This window comes from Monodelphis domestica, chromosome 3, assembly GCF_027887165.1.
Source record: "Monodelphis domestica isolate mMonDom1 chromosome 3, mMonDom1.pri, whole genome shotgun sequence".
Taxonomy (NCBI): Eukaryota; Metazoa; Chordata; class Mammalia; order Didelphimorphia; family Didelphidae; genus Monodelphis; species Monodelphis domestica.
The window spans coordinates 178,180,108-178,202,614 of record NC_077229.1 but is presented as its reverse complement, the minus strand read 5'-3'; the positions used below and the strand labels follow the sequence as shown (position 1 = coordinate 178,202,614).

At 37.0% G+C, this 22,507-nt stretch overlaps 1 protein-coding gene and 1 long non-coding RNA gene across 14 annotated transcripts in view; one reads left to right on the top strand and one right to left on the bottom strand.

The window, feature by feature from the left end:
- The window catches only part of RAD54B (RAD54 homolog B), a 158,710-nt gene extending 153,480 nt beyond the window's left edge, over positions 1-5,230 (bottom strand). For 2 of the 5 annotated variants that reach the window (XM_007488116.2, XM_007488119.2), the window contains exon 1: positions 4,849-5,048. In XM_007488116.2, the coding sequence (XP_007488178.2) occupies positions 4,849-4,952 (104 nt within the window). In that variant the 5' untranslated portion in view covers positions 4,953-5,048. Of the gene's footprint in view, positions 1-4,848; positions 5,049-5,090 lie in introns of those variants that run through there. The other 3 variants (XM_007488118.3, XM_056823313.1, XM_056823314.1) reach the window with 3 other exon arrangements.
- The window catches only part of LOC103106520 (uncharacterized), a 53,262-nt gene that overhangs the window by 1,490 nt on the left and 29,265 nt on the right, over positions 1-22,507 (top strand). For 5 of the 9 annotated variants that reach the window (XR_008917573.1, XR_008917567.1, XR_008917566.1 and 2 more), the window contains 4 exons: positions 2,047-2,133; positions 3,622-3,678; positions 5,048-5,906; positions 9,425-9,558. This is a non-coding gene — a long non-coding RNA (uncharacterized LOC103106520). The remainder of the gene's footprint in view (positions 1-2,046; positions 2,134-3,621; positions 3,679-5,047; positions 5,907-9,424; positions 9,559-22,507) is intronic. The other 4 variants (XR_008917570.1, XR_008917571.1, XR_008917568.1 and 1 more) reach the window with 4 other exon arrangements.

Here is a 22,507-nt window from a genome sequence, read left to right as displayed (position 1 = left end):
TTTTTTTTAATTTTTAAAATTTATTTATTTAATTAATTAAATTAAAATAATTAAAAATTAAAATTTTTCCATGGTTACACGATTCATGTTTTTCTCTCTCCCCTCCTCCTGGAACTGATGACCAATTCCACCGGATTCCACATGTATCATTGTTCAAAACCTATCTCCATATCATTAATATTTGAAATAGTCTTTTTTTTTTGATGGGAGTGTGGAGACAAAGTTTTGCAAGTGAGTGGGGAATAGTGACAGAGATGGGGGGGGGAGGATGGAAAGAAGAGAGCAAAAGGAATATCAGATACACAGATAAAAAGGTCAGTTTTAAAACTATTGACAGTATAAAGTTTATTATAAATTTTTTAAAAAACAAGCTGTACATAAGATATTCATTTTGTATATTTTTTGTTCTTTATATGTGGAAATGGCTATGTTTGCTGATGTTTCTCAAGTTTGTAATAAGAAATTTTTTTTTATTTTTTATTTCTTACCTACTATAGTAAAGGCAGCCAGCCTCTGAAGTAGCAATAGACCTCAATATATTTGAATTTCTGGAAGGGGCTGTATGAAAAGGGCAAAAAGTTCCACAGCAGAGAAGAAATAAATGCCCCTTCAGAACATTACAGTTTTTAAAAGACAATAAAATTGAAGTATGTGGGATAGACTAATGCTATTCTGAATGTTTTAAGAAGGGAGGATAAAAGAAATACATTAGTATAGGAAAAAGGAATAGTGGATGGAATTTACTGTTGTGAGGAGCGGGCTATGTGTTGCCCTCAAAATTAGTTCTCCAAAAGCCCTCTGGCCAACCAATGTGCTAGTTTCAAACATGCTGCCAAGTATATCATTCATGGACATTTCTAACCTCAACCCCCCTGCTTCTGTTAAGCTGTACTGAGTATGTTCCAATATGCTACAGGTGTCAAATTGTGGTTATGCTATTTGCTAATAACTAAGTCCAAAGCTTCTATGCCAAGATATAGGTGTTAAAACTGAGGTGTTAAAATTGTGGTTGTCCTATTTTCTGACTGGGTAAAACTTTAGCCTGTAAGTTTTGGTTCCTGGGTTTCTGAGGGGCAGACAAGGAAAGGAGGTGGAGAAGTGAGGGGCTTGTGGTTAAAACCAATAAAAGGTTAGGTTCAACCAGAAGAGGTGCATTTGCCTTATGATTAGTGCCCTCAGAGAAATAAACTGTTTTTTCTGCTTATAACTTCTGACTCTGAACTTTCACTGGGAAAAGTAGACCTCCATGAGGAGTGGCCTCCAACCCTGTTCCACGCACTATTTACGATTTCTTACAATTGGAATGTTTCAGAGTACCCAAGCATGAAGGAAAGAAGGGGGAGGGGGAGAGAGGAGAGAAGGCATCGGATGAATGGTTTGGTAGGTAAATATATCAAACTTAACAAGGAAACAGGCAGGGTCAGGAAGAAGACCTGTTAATAGAGAGATTGACATTGGCAGAAGAATTGCAAGCAAAAGAAACTGCTTAATCCTGAACAAGGATTTAAAAAGGAAAGAAAAACTTATTCTAGCACAGAGTCAGAAACAACAACTAGAAACCAAGAAAGTATCCATAAATTGGGGAATAACCAAACAAGATAAATGTAATAAAATATTATTGTGCATAAGAAATTATTAAAGAGATGATTTTATAAACTTTTGGGAAATAGTGACTGATAAGCCTACCTTAGGGAAAATTTATAAAACTATAACACTGTAAAGAAAAATTACTATGAAAGACTTAAAAACTCTGATCAGCTACAACCATATCTCCAAAGAACCTATGATGGCATATGTTATCCACTTCCTGAGAGAGAAGTAATGAACTCAAGATGCTCACGATTTGGAAACTTTTTGTTTTTAAGTTCAAATTTTTTAAAATTAAAATAAAAATGTAAAATTTAAATCCTTAAATCAATAAAAACATGATCTCATAGCTTGCTGGGAAATTTTCCTAGCAGGTAAGACTTCAACTGGCCAAACTGCATTTACTTTTTTTTTTTTAATGTTTTAAAGATATCTCTTTACTTTCTGGCATGACTATAGGAGTTGCATGGAGATAGCCCATTCTAAGGATCTCAGCAGAACCTCCAAAATTATCATAGCAAACTGAAGTTATACTCTAATCAGCAGGTAAGTTCAGTTTATTTAATACCTACTGCAGCATTTAATACTACTAAGCATCCTCTCCACTTAAATGCTCTCTCTAGGTAATTCCTGTCTTGGCCTCTCCTGCTGGTTCATCATCTATGTCCTAATCTCTTACTGTGGATATATCCCAAGAATCTGTTCTGAGCCCTCTTCTATTTCCACTACCTCTCTTGATGATCTCATCATTACCCATGGCTTCAATTATCATCTCTCAGCAAATTACTCCCAGATCCCAAATTTTTCCAACTCTAGTCTCTCCCCTGAATTCAAGTTCCATATCACCAATTGCCTATTAGACATTTTGAATTGGATGTTCATTTCAAACTCAGTCTCAAAATAGAACTCATTATATACTGTTCCCCTGCAACCTACTCCTCTTCCAAATTTTCCTCTTTCTCCTGAGGGTATCACTATTGTGACAATTATAAATTCTGAGAGTCTAAGTTCTAGGTGAGAAAATAAATTTATTGATCAAGCTAGCAATAACCAATAAATTAATTAGTCAACAATCTCAGTCATCAAAGACAAAGACATTCATCATCTTGAATCATTAAATACAATTTTAGAATCTCATTATTGAGTCCTCCCCTTGATATCTCTAATTAGTGAATAACACTAATCTCTAATAACAACAATCAGCTAGTTTGAAGTTTGTTTCGTATAAATGGAAAGTTGTTATCTCTCATGCAGGTATCTCCCTGCATAGGGTTCTCTTAGATACTGAGAACCCTCCCATAGGGTTCTCTTAGATACTGGAGTGAATTGCCATTTTCTTCTTCAGAGGATTAAAGCAAACGAGGTTAAGTGACTTACCCAAGTTCACATAGCTAGTAACTGACTGAGGCCTAATTTGAACTCAGGTCTTCATGACTCCAAGGCCCAGTACTCTATCCAGAGCCACCTAGCTACCTCTCATAAAACAATTAACATACTTTAATTGCTAGAGAAGTATAATTAGTCTTATTTGAATGCCAGCCCATCTTTCTTAGTAAAGCCAATCATAATGTTTCTACTCTAACTCTACAACTATCACCTTGAATGAAGATACCCTCTTTATTAACTCACACTAAAGAAAGGCCTTGTGAAAGTCTTCATTGTCTTTGCTGAGGGTGCCAGTGACACAATACGTTAACAGTTTTTATGTGTCACTGTTAATAAACTTATCTAGCTTGTAGACTGTACTTTAAACTACTTTTACTATATTTACTTGCTAAATAATGATTATTAAGAGATTTGCCCAAGTTAGTAAGCTGCATAGTGGGATTCTAACTATGACCTGACCACAAATGTAATGCTCTTTTCACTACAAGGGGGATAGTAAATAGTGAGCCAAGAGTACTTAGCAGTGCCTGGCAGATAGTAATCAATTCATCAATATTTACATATTCCCAGGGTTTAGCATAATACCTGATATTTAATAAATGTGATTGACATAGTAGGCACTTAATAAATGCTTATTGTCTTTACTAGGAACCAGGAAGATCTAAGTTCAAGTACCACTTCTGCTAAAGTGGCTATGGGACTTGAGTAAGTCAACTTCTCAGTGCTCTAGACCTGAGGTATCAAATTCTCAGCCTGCCAAACCCCTTCTGAGCCAGATTAAAATGACCAGCTGGGTAGCTCAGTGGATTGAGAGTCAGGCCCAGAGACAGGAGGTCCCAGGTTCAAATCTGCCCTCAGATACTTCGCAGCTGTGTGACCCTGGGCAAGTCACTTGACCCCTATTGCCTAGCCCTTACCACTCTTCTGCCTTAGGACACAGTACTGATTCCAAGACAGAAGGTAAGGGTTTAAAAAAATGTAATTGAGAAATGGCTAACAAAATAAAAATATAATACAGCATAGTTAATGTTAATTTGTGGTTTTCTAAGTCAATATATAGCCTGCCATTTCTATTTGAATTTGATACCACTGCTCTAGGAAATTCTAGAAAAGTATAAATTGCAGGCAAGGTACGGACCTACATTCCTTGAGAGAGATTTCTGACCTGGGAGTTCCCTGTACTAATAAAATAATAGGTTCTATCATTCTTCTACCAAGACTCTATGATAATAGGTAAAACCATCAGTCAAAAAGTCTTTGTTATTAATAACAAGCACTAGCTACCTATATATTTTAAGGTTTATGAAGTATTTAATATGTATTATCTCATTTGAACATCACAACAACCCTTTGAGGTAGATGTTATCATTTTCTTCCCAGTTGTACAAATGAAGAAATTGAGCCTAAAAGAGCTTAATTTACTTGTACATTGTCACTAGGCTAGTAAGTAGCAGAGGGAGAATTTGAACTCTTGACTCCCAAGTCCAGAACTTAATCCACCTGGCTGCTTATTAAGCATTTATTCCGTCCTTCAAACTGGTCCAAAACACTAGGGATACAAACAAAAAGAGCAAAAACAGTTCCTCCCTTCAGAAAGTTTAAAATAATGAGGGAAACAACCCAAAAACAACCGAGATATAGAAGCGAATAGATAGATGAAGATATATATAAACAGATGAATGCAAAGATATGAATAGATAGATGAATAGATGGTTTGATATATATTTGAATTGATATAAAAATGAATGGGTGAAATGGATCTGAATGAATAGAAGAATGGGTGAAAAGATGGATGGATATAAATAGAAAGATGTATAGATATGACTGGATAGATATAAGGATGAATAAATGGATAGATGTGGCAGATAGACTTACGGATAGCAAATCGGCTCAGGAGGCCAGAGGGATACAAATACCGTGTGGCACAGATCTGACCCAAATGCACAAGGCTCTAGTGGGAAACCAAGGCTCGCACCCATAGCCTGGGCCTGCCCACTCTGCTCCCCAACCCTTGGACTGCCATCTCCTTCTTCAGTAGAATTCCTAACAAGACGCTCCTTTATCTCTTATCTAGGCCTCCAAAGCCTTCCCACCCGGCTCGCCCACTAGCAACGCACCAGGGAGGAGGTCAGAAGGAGGAAGAGGAAGACAGCATTCGTTCATCTTAGTCCCGCGGCGGCTCAAGCGTCCCGCCAGCAAGGCCCCTCAGCATCCAACCAATCAACAACTAGTCTCACGTTGCGCATGAGCAGTGCCATCGTCCCGAGAAGAGCCGACCAACCTGCAGCGCATGCGTCTTCGGTAGAGCCTGGAGAGCGTTTTGTTTTTCGCAGATTGACTCCGGCTTCTTTACTACGCATGTGTGGGCAAATTGAAGGAGGGTAGAGTAGAGTGGGGATTAGTTTCATTTTATGATCCTTACCTGAAATCTTTCCTCATTTTTAACTCTTGACTCATTTAAACTGTAAGGGAGTTGGGAAGAAGCATTTTTGTGAACTTTTTTTTAATATCTTGATAATTACATTTCCATATAATTGGTTTTCTTTATGATGCTATATATTTTATTTTAGGCCTTTAAAAGCATTATCCTGAGAAGGGGTGCATGGCACCCGAACCTCAACTGATTCCCAGCCGGGAAATGGCTACGACGCATCCTACTAAGTAGTTTATGGAGTTCCGGGGAGGAGGAGGTGGAAGAAGGGTGGCGACTTCTGCAGACCCCGAGAAAAGACAGGGAAGATGGAAAGGAGGAAGCTGCAGTCAAAGACTGTCTCGAAAGGGCTGCCGGGAGAACTTATGTGGCCACTTTGCGACATTTGCCTGAAACCAACTCGGCTCGCGACAGTCGGTTTCTCAACTCGGGGACCAGTATCGCCTAGGCCGTTTTCCTTCTCTTTAGCAAGAGTCTGGGCGCAGATGTGGGAAAGAAGGGGGTAAGTGGCATATCATCCTTACATGGGAGCGATAGCAAAACTCTGTTCCTTTCTTCTTCTCCTCCTTCCCTCTCTTTCCTTTCCCTCTCCCATCTCTTCCTTTTACCTCCTCCTTCTCTCTTTCCCCCCACGGGGGTGGTGATAGAGGGACTAGGTGTCCATGGTTCCTTAGAGTGGGAGAGGATCTTACAATCCAATGGCAATCCAATGGAGGGGAAAAGCGGGGTTCAGGAAGACTTCCCTGGGCTGGCCCAGGATTAGTGGCAGTATTGCTCTCAACATTATTTAATTTTAAGTCATAGCTGGATTGAGTCTCTTTCGAGATGAGGATTTTTTTTTAATAAGTGCAAGATCAAATTCATCTCCTAAGACTTTTTTTTTTATAGGGAGCAATTTACCTGGGGCCAATGTTTCCATTCCAAATCGTCTACGTTTTTTCCCCGTACTGTGCCCCGTCTTACCCACCCTGCCCCCCAAAATCAGTTCCTCATTTGATGATCTTAGCCTGTGCCTTATTCCTAGGTATAACTTCTTTGATTTTATTATCTTTTTTGTCAGCTCACCTGTTCTGTTTATGAACTAGCCTTCCTCCCAGAATGTGCATAATATCCCTTTCTTTAACTTCAACAACCCTCCCACTCCCATTCTTAGTCCAGTTTTTTCACTGAAGTTTCCCCATTTGTTCTTCACATGATACTTCAACTGCATATTAAATCATGCCTAGAACCTAACAAAGGGTTTTAGATTATCAAATTCTAAATTTTTTTGTTCTATGCTAAAATTCGTGTGATTTCTGTACCTGCTCTGTAAAGTGAAATCTAAGGTCATGATTCATTTTAATTCAGTATGAAGACACCTTGTAAAAGTGATTGATTTTCGTTATTCTCTAGCAATGCTTTTCTTCATAAATCAGAATTGAAGGAAGAGCTTTGGAACCACATTGAAATTGTTGCACCTAACTTCCCGTCTTTTCTGTCTCTATTACTATTTCTGAATCAGCTAGAGGGATTCATGAAGTGAGAGCTATCATGATTGCTTCCAGTAACATACCAAATCATATTAATTCTATCTAATCCAATCTGGCCATATCATTGTTCAAAAGCCTTAGTCATTCCCTATTTTTTTTTTTACCCAAACTTGTAATTTCATGAGCAGAGGAATTACTTGTGAAGAAACTCCCTATACTGCAATTCAGTATGGAAGAGGAAAAATTAAAACAATGCCTTCCTGGAGGAATTTACTGTTCAGTATGGGAAAAGCAACACATGAAGCTGGAAAGGAATATGGGGAACAATGGGAACTAGATATAGTGGAAAAGGCCAAAGGAGTACAGCCAGGTAGGAAATGTAAAGATGGCTAATTTGTGGAGCCCTTCTTAAATCAGAGAGGCCTCCAGAACAGCATTAATGAGGTGATACTTTTAGGCCTGGAATAATCTTTCAGAACAATGAGATTCCTAATTAGGCCATGGTGTAGAAATCAGGAGAAGCATAGACAGAATGAGAAATAAACTATTCTGCAATTACAGTTTTAGAGCATTATTTGGAGCACTGAGTGGTTCATGATTTGCCACACAGCTAGTTTATATCAAAGGTGAGACTTGAACCCAAGTCTTCCTGATACAGAGGCCAATTTTCTATCTACTAGGTCTCTTGGAACTTTATTGCCTTTACAATAAAATAGATTGAATTAGATTAGATAGAGTATTTAGAAATAATACTGTGCTAAATACAAACCTCTTATAATCCTTAAAACCTTTCATAATGTAACTCCAGCTTCTCTTTCCAGTCTATTGTCAGTCATTCCTTTTACACATTCTACATTCTAAACAAACTAGACCATTAGCTAGTCCCTAAATTTTATAAGAAACCTTTTCTGATTCCTCCTTAATTCTAGTGCCTTTTCTTATTCATTATTTCCAGTTTATTCTATACATGGCACATTTGAACATAGTTGTTTGCATATAATCTCAACCACTAGAGTGTGGACTTAAGATAAGGGCTGTCTTTTATCTTCTTTGTATACCCAGTGTTTAGCACAGTACCTGACACAGAGTAGGTACCTAATAATGTTTATTGACAGACTGACTTTACATGAAGGCTTTCCCTCATAATCCAGAACACTTCTTTTGAGATTTCTCTTTGTTTAAACCCTAAACTTCAAGGTTCAGCTCAGATACAATCTCTTTAATAGAACCCTTCCTGATCCCTGAAACTCTCCCTCCAATGTTTGTGAAGCATTTCACCTAGGTTTCTCTTTCATTCCTCTCATTTGCTCTCTCATAGTAAGTGTATTTGTTTATTTGTCATATTGCCCCTATTAAATTATTTGCTCCTTGAAGGTAGGTTAAATAACTTACTTGGCACTGTGCTGTCATATAATGTGATTCTTATCTTATTAATATGTCCTGTCACCTTAAACTCTACTGGTAATCTTCTCAAAAGAAGAGACCATGCATTATGTCCTGTTGAGTGCCTAGCATTTTGCATAACATTTGAGGCCAGGAATAAAAATTTATGTTTTAATTTATATTTATTTTCTATCATTAATTCATTGAAGCCATTATTTTATTATAATCAGATTTTTATAGAAATATGTGCTTAAATAAAAATTTTAGATTATATTATTAAGTATTAAGTTAAAATTTAAATTGATATTCCTACTTTGAAATGCTTATTGATATATTTCCTGTGAGAAATAGGTCAGCTTTTGTATAGTAGAAAGTTTAGTGCCAGAAACCCTGGGTTCAAATGTCAAGTAAGTGTGTGACTGTGGGTGAGTAACTTAATTTCTGTGAGACTCAATTTCTTTATCTATGAAATGGATATGATAATATTTATTTATACTACCCATATCTTAAGATTGTTTGGGGGAAAGTTTTTAAACCTAAATGTGAAGAGTTATGAATGAATGGAATTATTCACCCATGTTTTAGCCATGATACTAATATTTCAAAATGCAATTCCTTCCACCCCTGTCCATTTCTCCAGCTTGTTCATTTCCTCACAGATTGAGTGCCAGAAAGCAGTTGATACTTTGGTTTCTTGGCTTACATTAGGGGGTAGGTGTCCCAGAGTAGAAGATAAATATTTCTACCATTACAAAATCCTTTCTATGTTTCTTTTTAATGACTATCCAGTAGACAGCACAAAAGAACAGTAGTTACCCAACAACCCCCTAAAAACCTGGGACACACTACCACAGACATTCTTATTATCCATATGAGCTCAGACTTAAGAATATAGGAGCAGTAAGCCATATATATAGATATAGGCATGGCAAAAACCACCCATAGCTTCTCATACTACAGGGCCTGAAAGCCTCTTTTCACAGAGTCCCTCAGGAAGTTCTCCTTGGGTTTAATATTGTGCTGGGAATGTTATTTGGATCTGTTTTCTCCTCTCTACCAAGGATCATAATCCTTAAATTGCCTCCACATTTAGGTGATTGTCTCTCTGTATCCATGTCTATTTGGAATGTGTACTGGTGTTCCCTGATTTATACTGTTTCTCCTACAGGTCTGATAGCTCCCCTTGGGAGAAAGAGTGAAATCCCTGCTTCAGAAGTCTCTTCCACAAGCAGCTCTCAGTCTCAGAAATTTGAAAATTTCTTCTAGGCTTAGCTGTATATCTTATAGTGATAAACCCTTGAGGTGAGTCCAAGTGACTTTCTTGGATAACTTGTTAGCATTCCTATTCTCTTTTTGACTGATCTTGATCAAACCCTGAAGTCTAATCTCCCTGTAGGGTCTAGCAATCAACTCATTTAATTGACCCAGAACTCTGCCCAGTAACTTCACATATGCAATATGATATGTTAAGCAAAACCTTTTATAAAACAAGGCTGCCTAAATAATACTAAAGCACTAATGAAAATAAGAAAAATAAGAGAAAGCATTATATTGCTGAGACAGGCTATAGTCCTATATATCTAAAACCTAAAAGAAAGATATCCAAAGAGTTGTTAGTGTTAGATTAAAATTAGTATTTCCAAGTTCTTATTTTCCATAAAGTTTATTAATAATCACTTGAAATAGAGAAAGCAGATAAGCAAAAATTTAAAGTCTCTTTCTTACTCTAAGACATGTGTCGCTCATCCTGCAGGATTCTCCATCCATCTCACCTGCCTGCTCAGGGAAGTAGAGACAGATGGGCTCCACTCACACCCTTTTATTCTTGGACACAGTGCTGGCATGTAAAAAATGGATGAACTGGGTCAGCAATCCAGAAGGGGGAGGGGATGGAATTCCCTTTACACATTAGAACCTTCAAAGGAACAAGAATAAAATAGAAAAGATTCACAGTGGCTAGGCTAAAAGAACAAAAACATGAATTCCTTTTTACTGTTCCCTTTATGCTATGGATTTTATTAATATAAGTTACACTCAGATTCTTCTCAGCTGCAGACTTCCACTGTACATTTATCTACTATCATTTCTTCTCCCTAGAGGAATCATTGGGTAGGCGTTGGAGAAAGCAGTCACCTCTCTCTTCCCCCCTCATGCCTTCTCCACAGCCTCATTTATGTTATATCCCTTCAGATTTCAAAATCACATTTCTCTTTATTCATATGATTAACTTATTGAATAAGATTATATCAGACCAAAAACTTCTAGGAAAAAAATGGAGGCTTGTCCAGGGAAGGCTTATCCAAGAGAATCAAGTGTGTCAGATCTCTTCCATTATAAGGTTTTAGTGTGTAAAACAATTTGGTTCAACAAATATTTATTAACTGAATAAAATGCAATAAAATCTAATGTTACACAGTCCACAAGTCTTATGAGTATGCATGACTTCCACATACTACTTTGTGGTCCTCAAATATCTCCCTAATGAATTTATATTTGACAGTAATTTGATTCAAGGATATCTGATTATATAAGAATGTTATTGAAAAATTAACATGACTAATTTCCAGATCTCTAATTGAAACCTATTTACCTTATCAAAGGTATAAAATGCCCTTGAAGAATGTTAGCTGTTTTACATACTGGGAAAGTGAGCTTACCAAACTAGACTGGCAGTAACCTTCCTCCAGACCAATCCCCTTAAAACAGAATCCTTTGGAGGATACAACAAATTGGCACATTTGCACCAGGACCTTTCTTGTGGAGGGTACCTTGCACCCAGAAGTCCAAGGACTAGAGTCACCTCAAAAACAAAGTGAAAATGAGAATAGCATTACCAATTGGCACTATGAAAAATCATTGGCTCTCTGTAGAAACTTTGCCACTGAGGCAGGGGCTGGTAATACAAATAAAAATATACTTCTACCTGACTATTCCATGGGTCCAAGTCTTAGTATTTTTCTGCAAAATGAAACCTCTGGGAGATTAAAAATGAATACTCAAAGTATTTATTATGTAGGTTTTAATAATAATAATAAAGTGAGTAAGAAAGGGGTTAATTCAGCCAAGTGAGCAGAGCACAGACCTAGAGACCAACATCTACCTCGCTTTACCAAAAAATCCAAGCTCCAAAAGAGCTCCGCAGCATGGATCTCAGCCAAATTTATCTTCCAAACCTCCACATGTAAAATGAGGAAGTAACTTAAAAAGATGCTGGATAAATGTAGTCCAGGTATAGCAAATTTCTATTTGGACATTCCCTCCTATGATCCTTTAGGAGACCAGTCTCCCCAATGGATCACTTCAAACATAATTAACGTAAAACTAAAGATTTTTATCTAACGGTACATACAATATTTCAGTTTCTAAAGCAAAATTACAAGGGGGAAGCTGGGTGGCTCGGTGGATTGAGAGCCAGACCTAGAGATGGGAGGTCCTGGATTCAAATTTGACCTCAGATACTTCCCAGCTGTGTGACCCTGGGCAAGTCACTTAACCCCTATTGCCTAGTCCTCACCACTCTTATGCAGTATTGATTCTAAGATGGAAGGTAAGGGTTTTAAAATAAATAAAGTAATAAAGGGGGGTTACAATAACTTGGGGATAAAGGGAAATTTAAAAAGAAAAACATGAGATGCATTGACAAAAAAAAAATTAGGGGGCAGTGCCCTTTGGCATAAGAGTATACATTTCAAAATGAATGCATTCAGCTCCCCATAGTTCAAATTCAACATATCTCAACATTCACTCTGGATCTTCTTTGGTACTATTTGGAGGGGAGACAAAACTGAAAAGGGTTAACATCAGCAAAAACAATGTCTAAGTCAAAGTCACTTAAGATATACTGTTGAGGGGTCTTTTGGTTTAAGTTATCAGTTATTTGATTTAAATTTCTGGAATTGTAATCAGTTCTAAAATTGTGATTCCTGAAATCATTTTTGTAATTATATCTATAATTGTTTCTGTAATTATTATTCTATTGAATATTATTTCTAATTGCTTGGAAGAAATTCCTACAGTTCATCATTATGTGGCCCTTCTGACAGAAGTGGCAGGTAAGAGATCAATAATTAGGTTCTTGGAGAGGGGCAAGTGTCATTGGTTGAGTATCATACCCTTTTTCTTGTTTATCAATTCTTTCAGTTAAAGATTTTAGTTCCTTCTGAATATTTTCTAATAAATTGTTAGTTTCTGCTTGTTTTTCTTTATGGCCTGTAAAGACATAAGCAGCAGTTCACTTCAACTGATCAAGATCCCTTTCAGGCCGCTTTGGGCAATGTGTTTTAAAGTAATCTTGGACTACTCTGCAACAGTTGTTAACAAAGTATCATTTTATATGTCTAATATCTCTTTTTGTAGAAAGATCAAGGTCTAGGTACCTACCTCCCAGCTCAATGAACCTCTCTATAAATTGGGAAGGTGTCTCATCATCGGATTGTTTAAGGCATTTGAATTTAGTCCAAGCATATGATCCTTCAGAGCATACTCACATTGCTTTGAGAATGGCATCCCTAGCACAATGTAATCACATATATTCATCAGGATCATTATAGTCCCAATGAGGATCCACAAGTGGCCAGAGTTCTACATTGCACCCTCAAGCTTTATTAACATGAGAGATTATCTTATTCCTCTCACATTCTGTTAGAAAGGCATGGAGAGATTGTTCAACATCCTTATAAGAAGAATCAAAATGAAAGAATATATTGGTCATTTTTTGTGTTATCAGGAGTTCATCTTTTTTTTTTTTTTTGTAGCTAGGAACATCACATTTAAATTCCTTTATATCCTGGGGTGTGAAAAGACTATGTTGTTTTAATGTTAGCACATCCCTATTTTGTACTATTGTGGGCACTTCCCCTAAGAAGAAAAGTGATTCATGGGAATTGGTTAGTAGCTGTGTTTTCCTAGGTATTGTCTGTGTGGATATCAAGGCAATAGAGGTAGGAATCTGTTCGGTAGGAAGTGGAGAGTTTCTTGGGGTTGGGGTTGGGATTAGTTGTAGGGTGGGAGAAGGGACAGGGCAGACCGGGTATCTGGAGAAGTAGGGGAGGGAGGTTTAGCCAGGAGTTGCTCAATATGAGAGAGGAGGTTTTCCAACTTAGATATAGGAGAGGGGTCTTTCCTCTCTATTTCAGGAGAAATAGGATTTTCCTCTCTTGGTAGTTCAGGAACAGGTTTGGAAAAATCAGATATACTTTGGATAAAATGTTCCTTTTCCATTGGACCATTTAAGGAATGTTTAAAATTGTCCAGTTGAAATTGAATGTCAGCTTGCATTTTGGCTTGCATTTTCTGTATGATAATCTTTTGTGCCTTAAGATTTAGAAATTGGTAAAGAAATTTTCCTAACAACATAAGGAGAAGGAAGCATCCCGAAAACTTAAAGGTTCCCAGTTGAGCAAAAGTCAGAAGGCTTTTTTGCAGAGTAGCATTCATTATTAGAAGTTCAACAAAAGGCAAAACTGAGTATTCAATACTGGCCTCTAGTGGCAGGGTTCAGAAGGTTTAAGCCAAGGCTACTGGAATGCCATTATTACAAAACTCTGGAAGGAAGCAATACATAAACCACTGTTCAAAGATAAGGGTTATCCATGCTTTAGGGTTAGCAAATAATGATTAGTTAGTGTTGCCTTGCTGATTCCTTTCTAGTTCTGGGATTTTTTTGAGTGGTACCCCAAAACAGTTTTAACTTGCTAGTGCTAGATGCATTCAAGAAGAGCAACTCTTATTTTTCCAAGTTTTATATAATTTATTTTCTCCACCAAGATACAGGTTTGAGGTAGCATTCTTTGATAAAACCTGTTTCATTTACATTAAAGGTTTGCATGGGCAAGCAGGGACCTTCATCTTATTGTAAATAAAAATTAAGCTGGAGGCTTATTACTATATAAGCATTTATTAGTAAAGTGAGAAAAAGAAAAAAGGGTTTCCATTCGTTCTAACTTTAAATAAAAATCCGATCCTCCATTGCAGCCAGCACTCCAAGCTGTGGCTTGTCATAGATGGCCAGATAAGAGGGTTTAAGGAGAGAGTTAGCCCAGAGAACATTAGTTCACGTTCAATACAGAAAAAAAGAACTCTCCCTACCCCTAGCTTTTCAAAACATCTACTCCCTATGTGGTCATGTTGGGACACTGATGCTGGCTGCACTAGGATGCAGGGTAAGGGAGTTAGTCACATGACTGATTCCTACATTGAAACAGTTGAATCCTGGGGCACACAAGATCAAAGCTGGGGTGGAGGTCCCCTAGATATTTTATTTACTTCACACAATCTATCCTGGGAACCTTTTTGCTGCTTCAGTAACTACATTAGCAGCCTCTCTTAACACTTGCTCATTATCATTCTTGCATGATTAAATTCTTAAAATCATTCCAAACAACTACCACCTGCTGTAAATGTTCCTTCAAGTACCTTGCCTTTAAATCTTCAAATAGGCTTCAAGCCTTGGCTTGAATTGTCATCAGACAATTTCTCCCTTTGTAGAATAGACTTCATGCAAGCACTGCCTTTTGCAGATACATTTTTCAGGCAAGCATCCTTCATTGTAGTGTTTATTCACAGTCTATATTGATATCATAAGACAATATTTTCCTTCATATTTTCTAATTCTCATTTTCATTTCCAAGTCTATTGGCTTACACTGATGACATGGTTTACTTTTCCCCTCAAGAGCACCAGCCATGGTGAAAATATAAGGATCATTATTGAACACAGGAAGAAGCATAGTAATACTGTTTTCAGACACACAGGAATTTAAAGAGGCTTCTCAGCTTCCCACTACTGTTCACACTCCCTCAATCATACAGTATCTGCTTTGTGTAAGGAATTTTCTTAATTTTTGTTTGAATATGGATTTCTTTCAGAACTCTTTACATAAAGTCAGATTCGTTCAATGTGAATTTAAGTAAAGTTAGAACTGTCCATATTCCCCCTCTTCCTTCCAAGGGGAAGAAGCAGGGAGTAAACAAACATTTATAAAGCACCTACTATCTGCTCAGCACTTTGATCTTTATAACTCTGATTATCTTATAAGGTGCTTCTATTATCCTCACTTAACAGAGGGTAAATGACCAAAAAACCCAAATTGGGTCAATATCCTGTTATAAGAACCAACCCACAATGCCAGGGACTTTGTAGAATTCAGGGCATTATGGATGGGGACATAGAAATAGTCATCTTCTCAGAACATATTCCAGAACATCTCATCTCCTCCCTGTACCAGTGGAATCCAACATAGGAAAGCATCTTGTGACCAGGTTGAATCACCCTTTATCCATCTTATTGTGAATTTTAGATTTACTCCACCTGCTTAGTCTTTAGAATTCTAGCAACCAGGAATGTATACACCCCCACTTAAGTATTAAGTGTGGGGGAGGATGGTCTATGACCCATGTGTGCTAGCAAATGACAAATCAGAACAACTGACTGACACCTCCCCTCCAGAGCCAAGTTTAAGCCACCATTGGTACATGTAAGACACAGGAAACGATGTAAAGAACTGCCTTTATATTTTGCATCACTTCCTGTGAGAGGGACTTTTGCAGCACTTTGGTTGTGGAACTTGGCTTAGAGGAGCTGAAGCATGGACCTCAGACTGCTTCCCTTAGACTGTCACGTGGTGAGTGCAAGGCTTAATCCCCTTTCCCTTGACATTTCTAAAGACACCAGCCTCCAAGGAGGCCTTGTGGCTGGAAGCCGAGCTAGATTTAATCTTCTGGAAAGGCCCCTTGGCTGAGACCTCTAAACTCCCCCTGGCTCATACCAAACTGGAGCAGATTTCCCCTTTCTCTCTCTCTCCTTAATTCTTAATTTCTTCAATTGTAAATAAACCATCATAAAATTCCATTCTGACTTGAGTATTTCATTGGGATTCAGAAGTTAAATCCCTGGTGACCTCTAAAAAAAATATTCCCGCTCAACCCTAAAATTTTACCCTTAACATTATCATAAGTCTCTCAATTGGCATATTGTTTTGCTTGCTTATTGAGGATTGGCATTAGATCTGTATAATGTTCTAAGCCTTAGAGCCTGGTAAGAATGATAAACTTTGATTATAAGGTTACTATTATCATTAACAAAACTCAACTATAAATCAGCAATTGATAATAATTTCACAGACTGATCATTATCCTATTCTAACAAGGCAAGGGGAGAGGTAGGATTAAGTAAGCTGAAGGGCTTAGTTTATATAGAATAGACAAGAGCTTTGGATTTCAGGCAGGAAAACCAGAGTTTAAATCTTTCCCCCCTCATATTCTTAACTGACAGAACATGGTTAAGAAGACCTGAGTGTGAATCTTCCCCCTAATGTATTTACCAGCAGGCTGACCTGGACAAGTTATTTACCTCAGACTCAGTTTTCCTATCTGGTAAAATGAGAATAACAATAGCACCAACCTCACCAGGTTATCTTAAGATCAAATGAGTTATATGTAAAGCATTTTGCAAACTTTAGAGCTCGAAATGAATGCTAGTTATAATTATTTAACTAAGTCTGGTTACCACCTTTAATCCTTTTTTCAAGAGCTTGACTTTTGTTCTTTAACATTTTCCACAAATCCCTTTAAAAAAAAAAAGTTGTCTTTAGGATAATGTTTTAATGCTTTCTTAATATTTCTTTAAAAAAAAAAAAGGGTGAGGTGACTTCATTTGCTTCCAAGGAGGTCATTGACTTCTCTCCAGGATGATTATGCCCTTGATTTCTAGGTCAGCACTACTCCAGCCCTTCCCAGTGCCTCCATTCTTTTTCTTATTTGCAAGAGCTGTAGAATTTCTCATCCTGACATCCTAGAGAGAATCTCACCTATAAATGCACACTTTTGGTCAAACAAGCTAAGGAGCACAACAAAGAGAAAAGATTTTTTAATATGTTAAGGAAGCTTCTCCCAGGAAGTACCTTTAGCATCCTTAGGAAATAGTTCTCATTATATAGCTCTAGAACCAGGCAGGGTTTGGGGTGCATAGTAAAAAAAAAAAAAACTTTTGTGGCATTTAACTGAACAAATGGGATATTGTACTGCCATACCAAAAAAGCTGATTACAGTTCAATTTAGGTTCCCTTAATGGGAGTCTCAACAGTTTGTTGTATCTCCAACTAGACTATTTGTTCTTTAAGCTAGACTTGTAGTTCTTGGAGGATCTAGAAAGCTCCTAGAGAAAATTTTAGCCATAAATATGTTGCTAAAATGGCATTTCTTTTGTTTCATACAAGCATACCTCATTCTTAAAAGTTCTTCTCCCCTACCCAGGAGATCAAGTTCTACTATTCCATGTCATTGATCATTTTTCTGTTGTATCCGAATCTATGACTAGATTTGAGGTTTTCTTCATAATTCCCTGTAATCTCGCCTCCTTTGGCAAGATGATAGGGTATTCTGGGAACTACCAAGGACTTCTGGGGATTGAAGTCTAGGGTTCAAAATCTCCATTTTTACAGTTTGTACGCCAAAGAGATAATAAAGAAAAGGACTTGTAAAAAAATATTCATAGCCATACTCTTTGTAGTGGCAAAAAACTGGAAAATGGGGGGGTGTCCATTGATTGAGGAATGACTAAACAAATTGTGGTATATGTTGGTAATGGAATACAATTGTGCTGAAAGGAATGATGAATTGGAGGAATTCATGTGAACTGGAAAGACCTCCAGGAACTGAAGCAGAGTGAAAGGAGCAGAACCAGGAGAACATTATACACAGAGACTAATACACTGTGGCACAATTGAACATAATGAACTTTTCTACTAGCAACAATGAAATGATCCAGGACAATTCTGAGGGACTTATGAGAAAGAACACGATCCACATGCAGAGAAAGATCTGTGGGAATAGAAATGCAGAAGAAAAACATGATTGATCACATGGTTCGATGGGGATATGATTAGGGATGTTGAGTTTCAAAAGATCACTCTGTTGCAAATAGTTAATAATATGGAAATAGGTTTTGAACAATGATACATGAAATATCCATTGGAATTGCTCATCAGCTCTAGAGCAGGAAGGGAGGAGGGGAGGGAAAGAACATGAATCATGTAACCATGGAAAAATATTCTAAATTAAATAAAATTTAAAAAAAAATCTGAGGCTACATTTGACATCTTGACTCCAGGCCTAACACCAGCTACTGCACCACCTAGCAGCCCTCTATAATAAGGATTTCAAAAGTGAGATTCTAGTTCTCTGATTTGAGGAGGACAAGGATAGAGGCTTAATCATTTGTAGTCTCCATACCCCTTTCTTATCCATTCACTGTGTTCAGCTAACAGGATGAAGAGGTGATAGAATGCTTTACTAGAGTGGGTACCTGAGACCGCTAGGAAGTCAGAGACCAGTATACAGTGTAGGTCTTCAGCTTCTCTGCCCACTCTTACAGATGGGTCTAACTCAGACTGAAAGAGAATATAACTACCCTACTAATTAATACTCAGGATATTGACTCAGTTTTATACTTCCGGCACTGAGATGGGGGTTCCCTACAGTATGATATCTTCTAGAGAAAAATCAGTCTCTCTTCAAGGTCCTCAGATGGGTAGACTGAACCAGGAACACTATAACTTTATATATGTTAATAGGTGTGAAGATGCTCGAGTCCTGACAGGAAAAGGAGCTATTATAATGAGATGATTATGATAATGAGATGCCATGAGGAATCTCAAAGGATTCAAGTGGTTAATCCCCATTTATGTTTAAGTAATGAATTGTTTTTATACTTGAAACAGAACCTTATCCTTAAGCTTCCTTAATATGAAACTCCTTGTCATATCTTTAAAATAATAATAATTGGCATAAATATAGCACTTTAAAGTCTTCAAGGCACTTTCCATACAATATCTCATTTGAGCCTCATAACTGTTAGCTATCTTGGTGGATATAAGAATTTACCTTGAGTCAATTGGTGAGCACTGTGGTATATATAGGTATAGTCAATGAAGTCAGTGACTCCCCTAGAAGTAGATGAAGTTATCTCACCCTTCTTTTAGAAATATTAAGGCAGGTAGTACAGGTATTATTATTTTGTTTTATAGGATACATGATTTAAACATGAGTCTCAGAAAGATGAAATGACTTACATATGTTCATAGAGCTTGTGTCAGGCTAAATTTGAACTAAGATTCTCCCTATTCTAATGCCACTACTTTATATCCTATACCCATCTTAACCACGGTGCTCACCTATTGTTTCAGGCCAATTCTTATGTCCACCAAGATCAGGATTCAAACACATAAATATTAATACAGTAGAAATTACAGAAATATCCTCCATACAATTAGGGAAGAGAGGAATCAGGATAATAATAAAATAATAGTATTTTAATGGACACTAATACTGTGCTTTAAGGTTTGCAAGGTAATTTACATCACACAACCCTCAAAAGAACCCTAGATAATATAATTTTATAGATAAGAAACTCAAAATGTAGTAAAATGAAGTATCCCTATCCAACAGTTATATCCTTAGTAAGCAGCAAAGACAGAAACTTAAACCCAGTTTTCTTACTCAAACATTGTGTTATTGTTCCAACTATCTATCTTTGTGTGCTCTAGGCTCTCACACAATACATTTTCATACAATAAATACTCAGTAAATATTGGCTAATGTGAATAATCAAGGATCATCTCAGGAAATTAAATTCATTTGGGACTTCAGCACAACAGTTCCATCATTCAGATGAAGTCCCCAAATCTTGCAAATCTTTCTATCTTTTCTAAAGTTTCACCACATCTGTGTTTCTATTTCAGAAGATGATATGACGGTCTTTGCTAAGACTGGGACCTACTGGTAATAGCTTTCTTACACCCTACAAAGGGTTCACCCTTTCAGATTTTCATGAACCTGTATAAAAGAAATTAAAAGAATTATTTACACTTCTTTAGGAGATATAAAGAAATTAAGAATTTAACTTAATGCAATTATAATGCAGCTAATTATTAAGAGATGCTGTGCACAGTAGGCAGTCTTTCCAGATTCAGAAAGACCAGTTATACAGTGGCACCCCCAGAAAGCCCATCAAGGGGCCTGCCAAATAGAGACACTGTGCCTAGGAGTAATAGCATGAGGATACCATGTAAACAGAAAAAATATTTGACCTCTACAATGCTCAAAAGTATGAGCTTCCTTAGTCATGTTTCCTCCATGTATGCTTTTTTTGTGAACTACATATGAGTGTGTGTTTGTGTGTGTCTGTGTGTTTATCCCTCCCTTCCCACTTCTTCTTGCAGTTTTATGAGGGAGATGTTTTTTACCTACTGATCTGACTGTCATTTCAATAAATGTATTTACTTTGGGTCAATTATGTATTCTGTCTAATTACATAAAGTGTATGTATTTAGGCGGCTTGTGAGCTATGCTTTTAGGGGTATTGACTTATACCATGACTCTGGAGTAGTCATCTCCTTGGAATATCCTAGTTTTGAGTGTAAATTGGGCGGGTAGCCCAGTAAAGGTGCCACATATACATGAATACTAACCCTGATCTTTTCTGCAATTTGCAAACATACTTAGGTTTCTCAAAAAGTACTCCCTGTAACTTATAAATGCACTCTTCTTTATGATACTATGTATTTTATTTTATGCATTTAAAAATATTATTCTGAAAAACAGTCCATAGGCTTCACCAGGCTACCAAAGTAATCAGTGGTACAAAAAAGATTAAAATTATAGACTGATCTATATTAAGGATTGTTTAGGTCTATACTGAGGGAGACAAAAGAAGTTAAGGCTCTTAATGCACCATTTCGTGGTAAGCAGACCTTCAGTTACCTTTTTAAGGTCATAAATGAGATAAGGATAAAGCCAATAGCTTATTAAGTGATTTTTTTTTTGGTAGGATCATTAAAAAGCATGTGAGGGGGCAGCTGGGTAGCTCAGTGGATTGAGAGCCAGGCCTAGAGATGAGAGGTCCTAGGTTCAAATCTGGCCTCAGACACTTCCCAGCTGTGTGTCTCTGGGCAAGTCACTTGACCCCCATTGCCTAGCCCTTACCATTCTTCTGCTTTGGAGCCAATACACAGTATTGATTCCAAGACAGAAGGTAAGGGTTTATATTAAAAAAAAAAAAAGCATCTGATCCTACCTGTACTTTACAGATGAGAAACGTTATGTTAAGAGTATTCTCCTCAAATGGATCTTGTGGGGCTCTTGTCCGTGCTATCCCAGAAGTTCAGAATAGAAGGTCAGATTGTTCTGGGAAACTTAACTTGATTTCTCTAAATATCAAAAGGATATCAGTAGACTACACTGACAACTTTCTGTCAACTATACTTTATTCTCACCATGTTACATGTCTATCCTCTTTTTCAAATACACATTTCTTTAACACTACCCTTTTCTTTAGTTCTCCTTCATAGTTCCTATTTGTAAAAATTGAAGACTGCCTATTCATATCCTTTAACCATGTATTAATTGAGGAATGACTCTTATTTTTATGAATTTATCTCAGTTTCTTACATTTAAGAAATGAGAACTTTGTCAAAGAAATTTGCTATAAACAATTTTTTCTTGTTCCTGCTTTCCACCTAATCTTGGCTACATTGATTTTGTTTCTACCAAAACTTTTATTATTATTATTATTATTAAAACCCTTACCAGTGGTATCAAATAGAAATGGCAGGAGAAAATCACAAATTAACATTAACTATGCTGTATTATATTTTTATTTTGTTAGCCATTTCTCAATTACACTTTTTTTAAACCCTTACCTTCTGTTCTTGGAATCAATACTATGTATTGATTCCAAGCAGAAGAGTGGTAAGGGCTAGGCAATGGGAGTCAAGTGACTTGCCCAGGGTCACACAGTTGGGAAGTGTTTGAGGCCAGATTTGAACCTAGGACCTCCCATCTCTAGGCCTGACTCTCAATCCACTGAGCTACCCAACTGCCCCCTCCAAAACTTTTTAATTTAATGTAATCAAAATTTTTCTACATTTTGCTTCCTGTGACCCTCCCTGGTTCTTGTTTAGTCATTAATTCTTCCTTTATTCATAGATCTGGCAGATATATTTTCTATGCTCCCTTTTTACTTATGGTATCATCCTTTATGTCTACCTCATATACTCATTTTGACCTTATCTTGGTGTAGACTATGTGAGATGTTGGTCTACACCTAGTTTCTGCCAAATGACTTTTCAGTTTCCCCAGAAAATGTTGTGGAATAATGAGTTCTTACCACAAAAGTCTGGATCTTTAGATTTTTCAAATACTAAATTACTATGGCATTTGCTACTGAATATTGCATACCTAATCTATTCCACTTA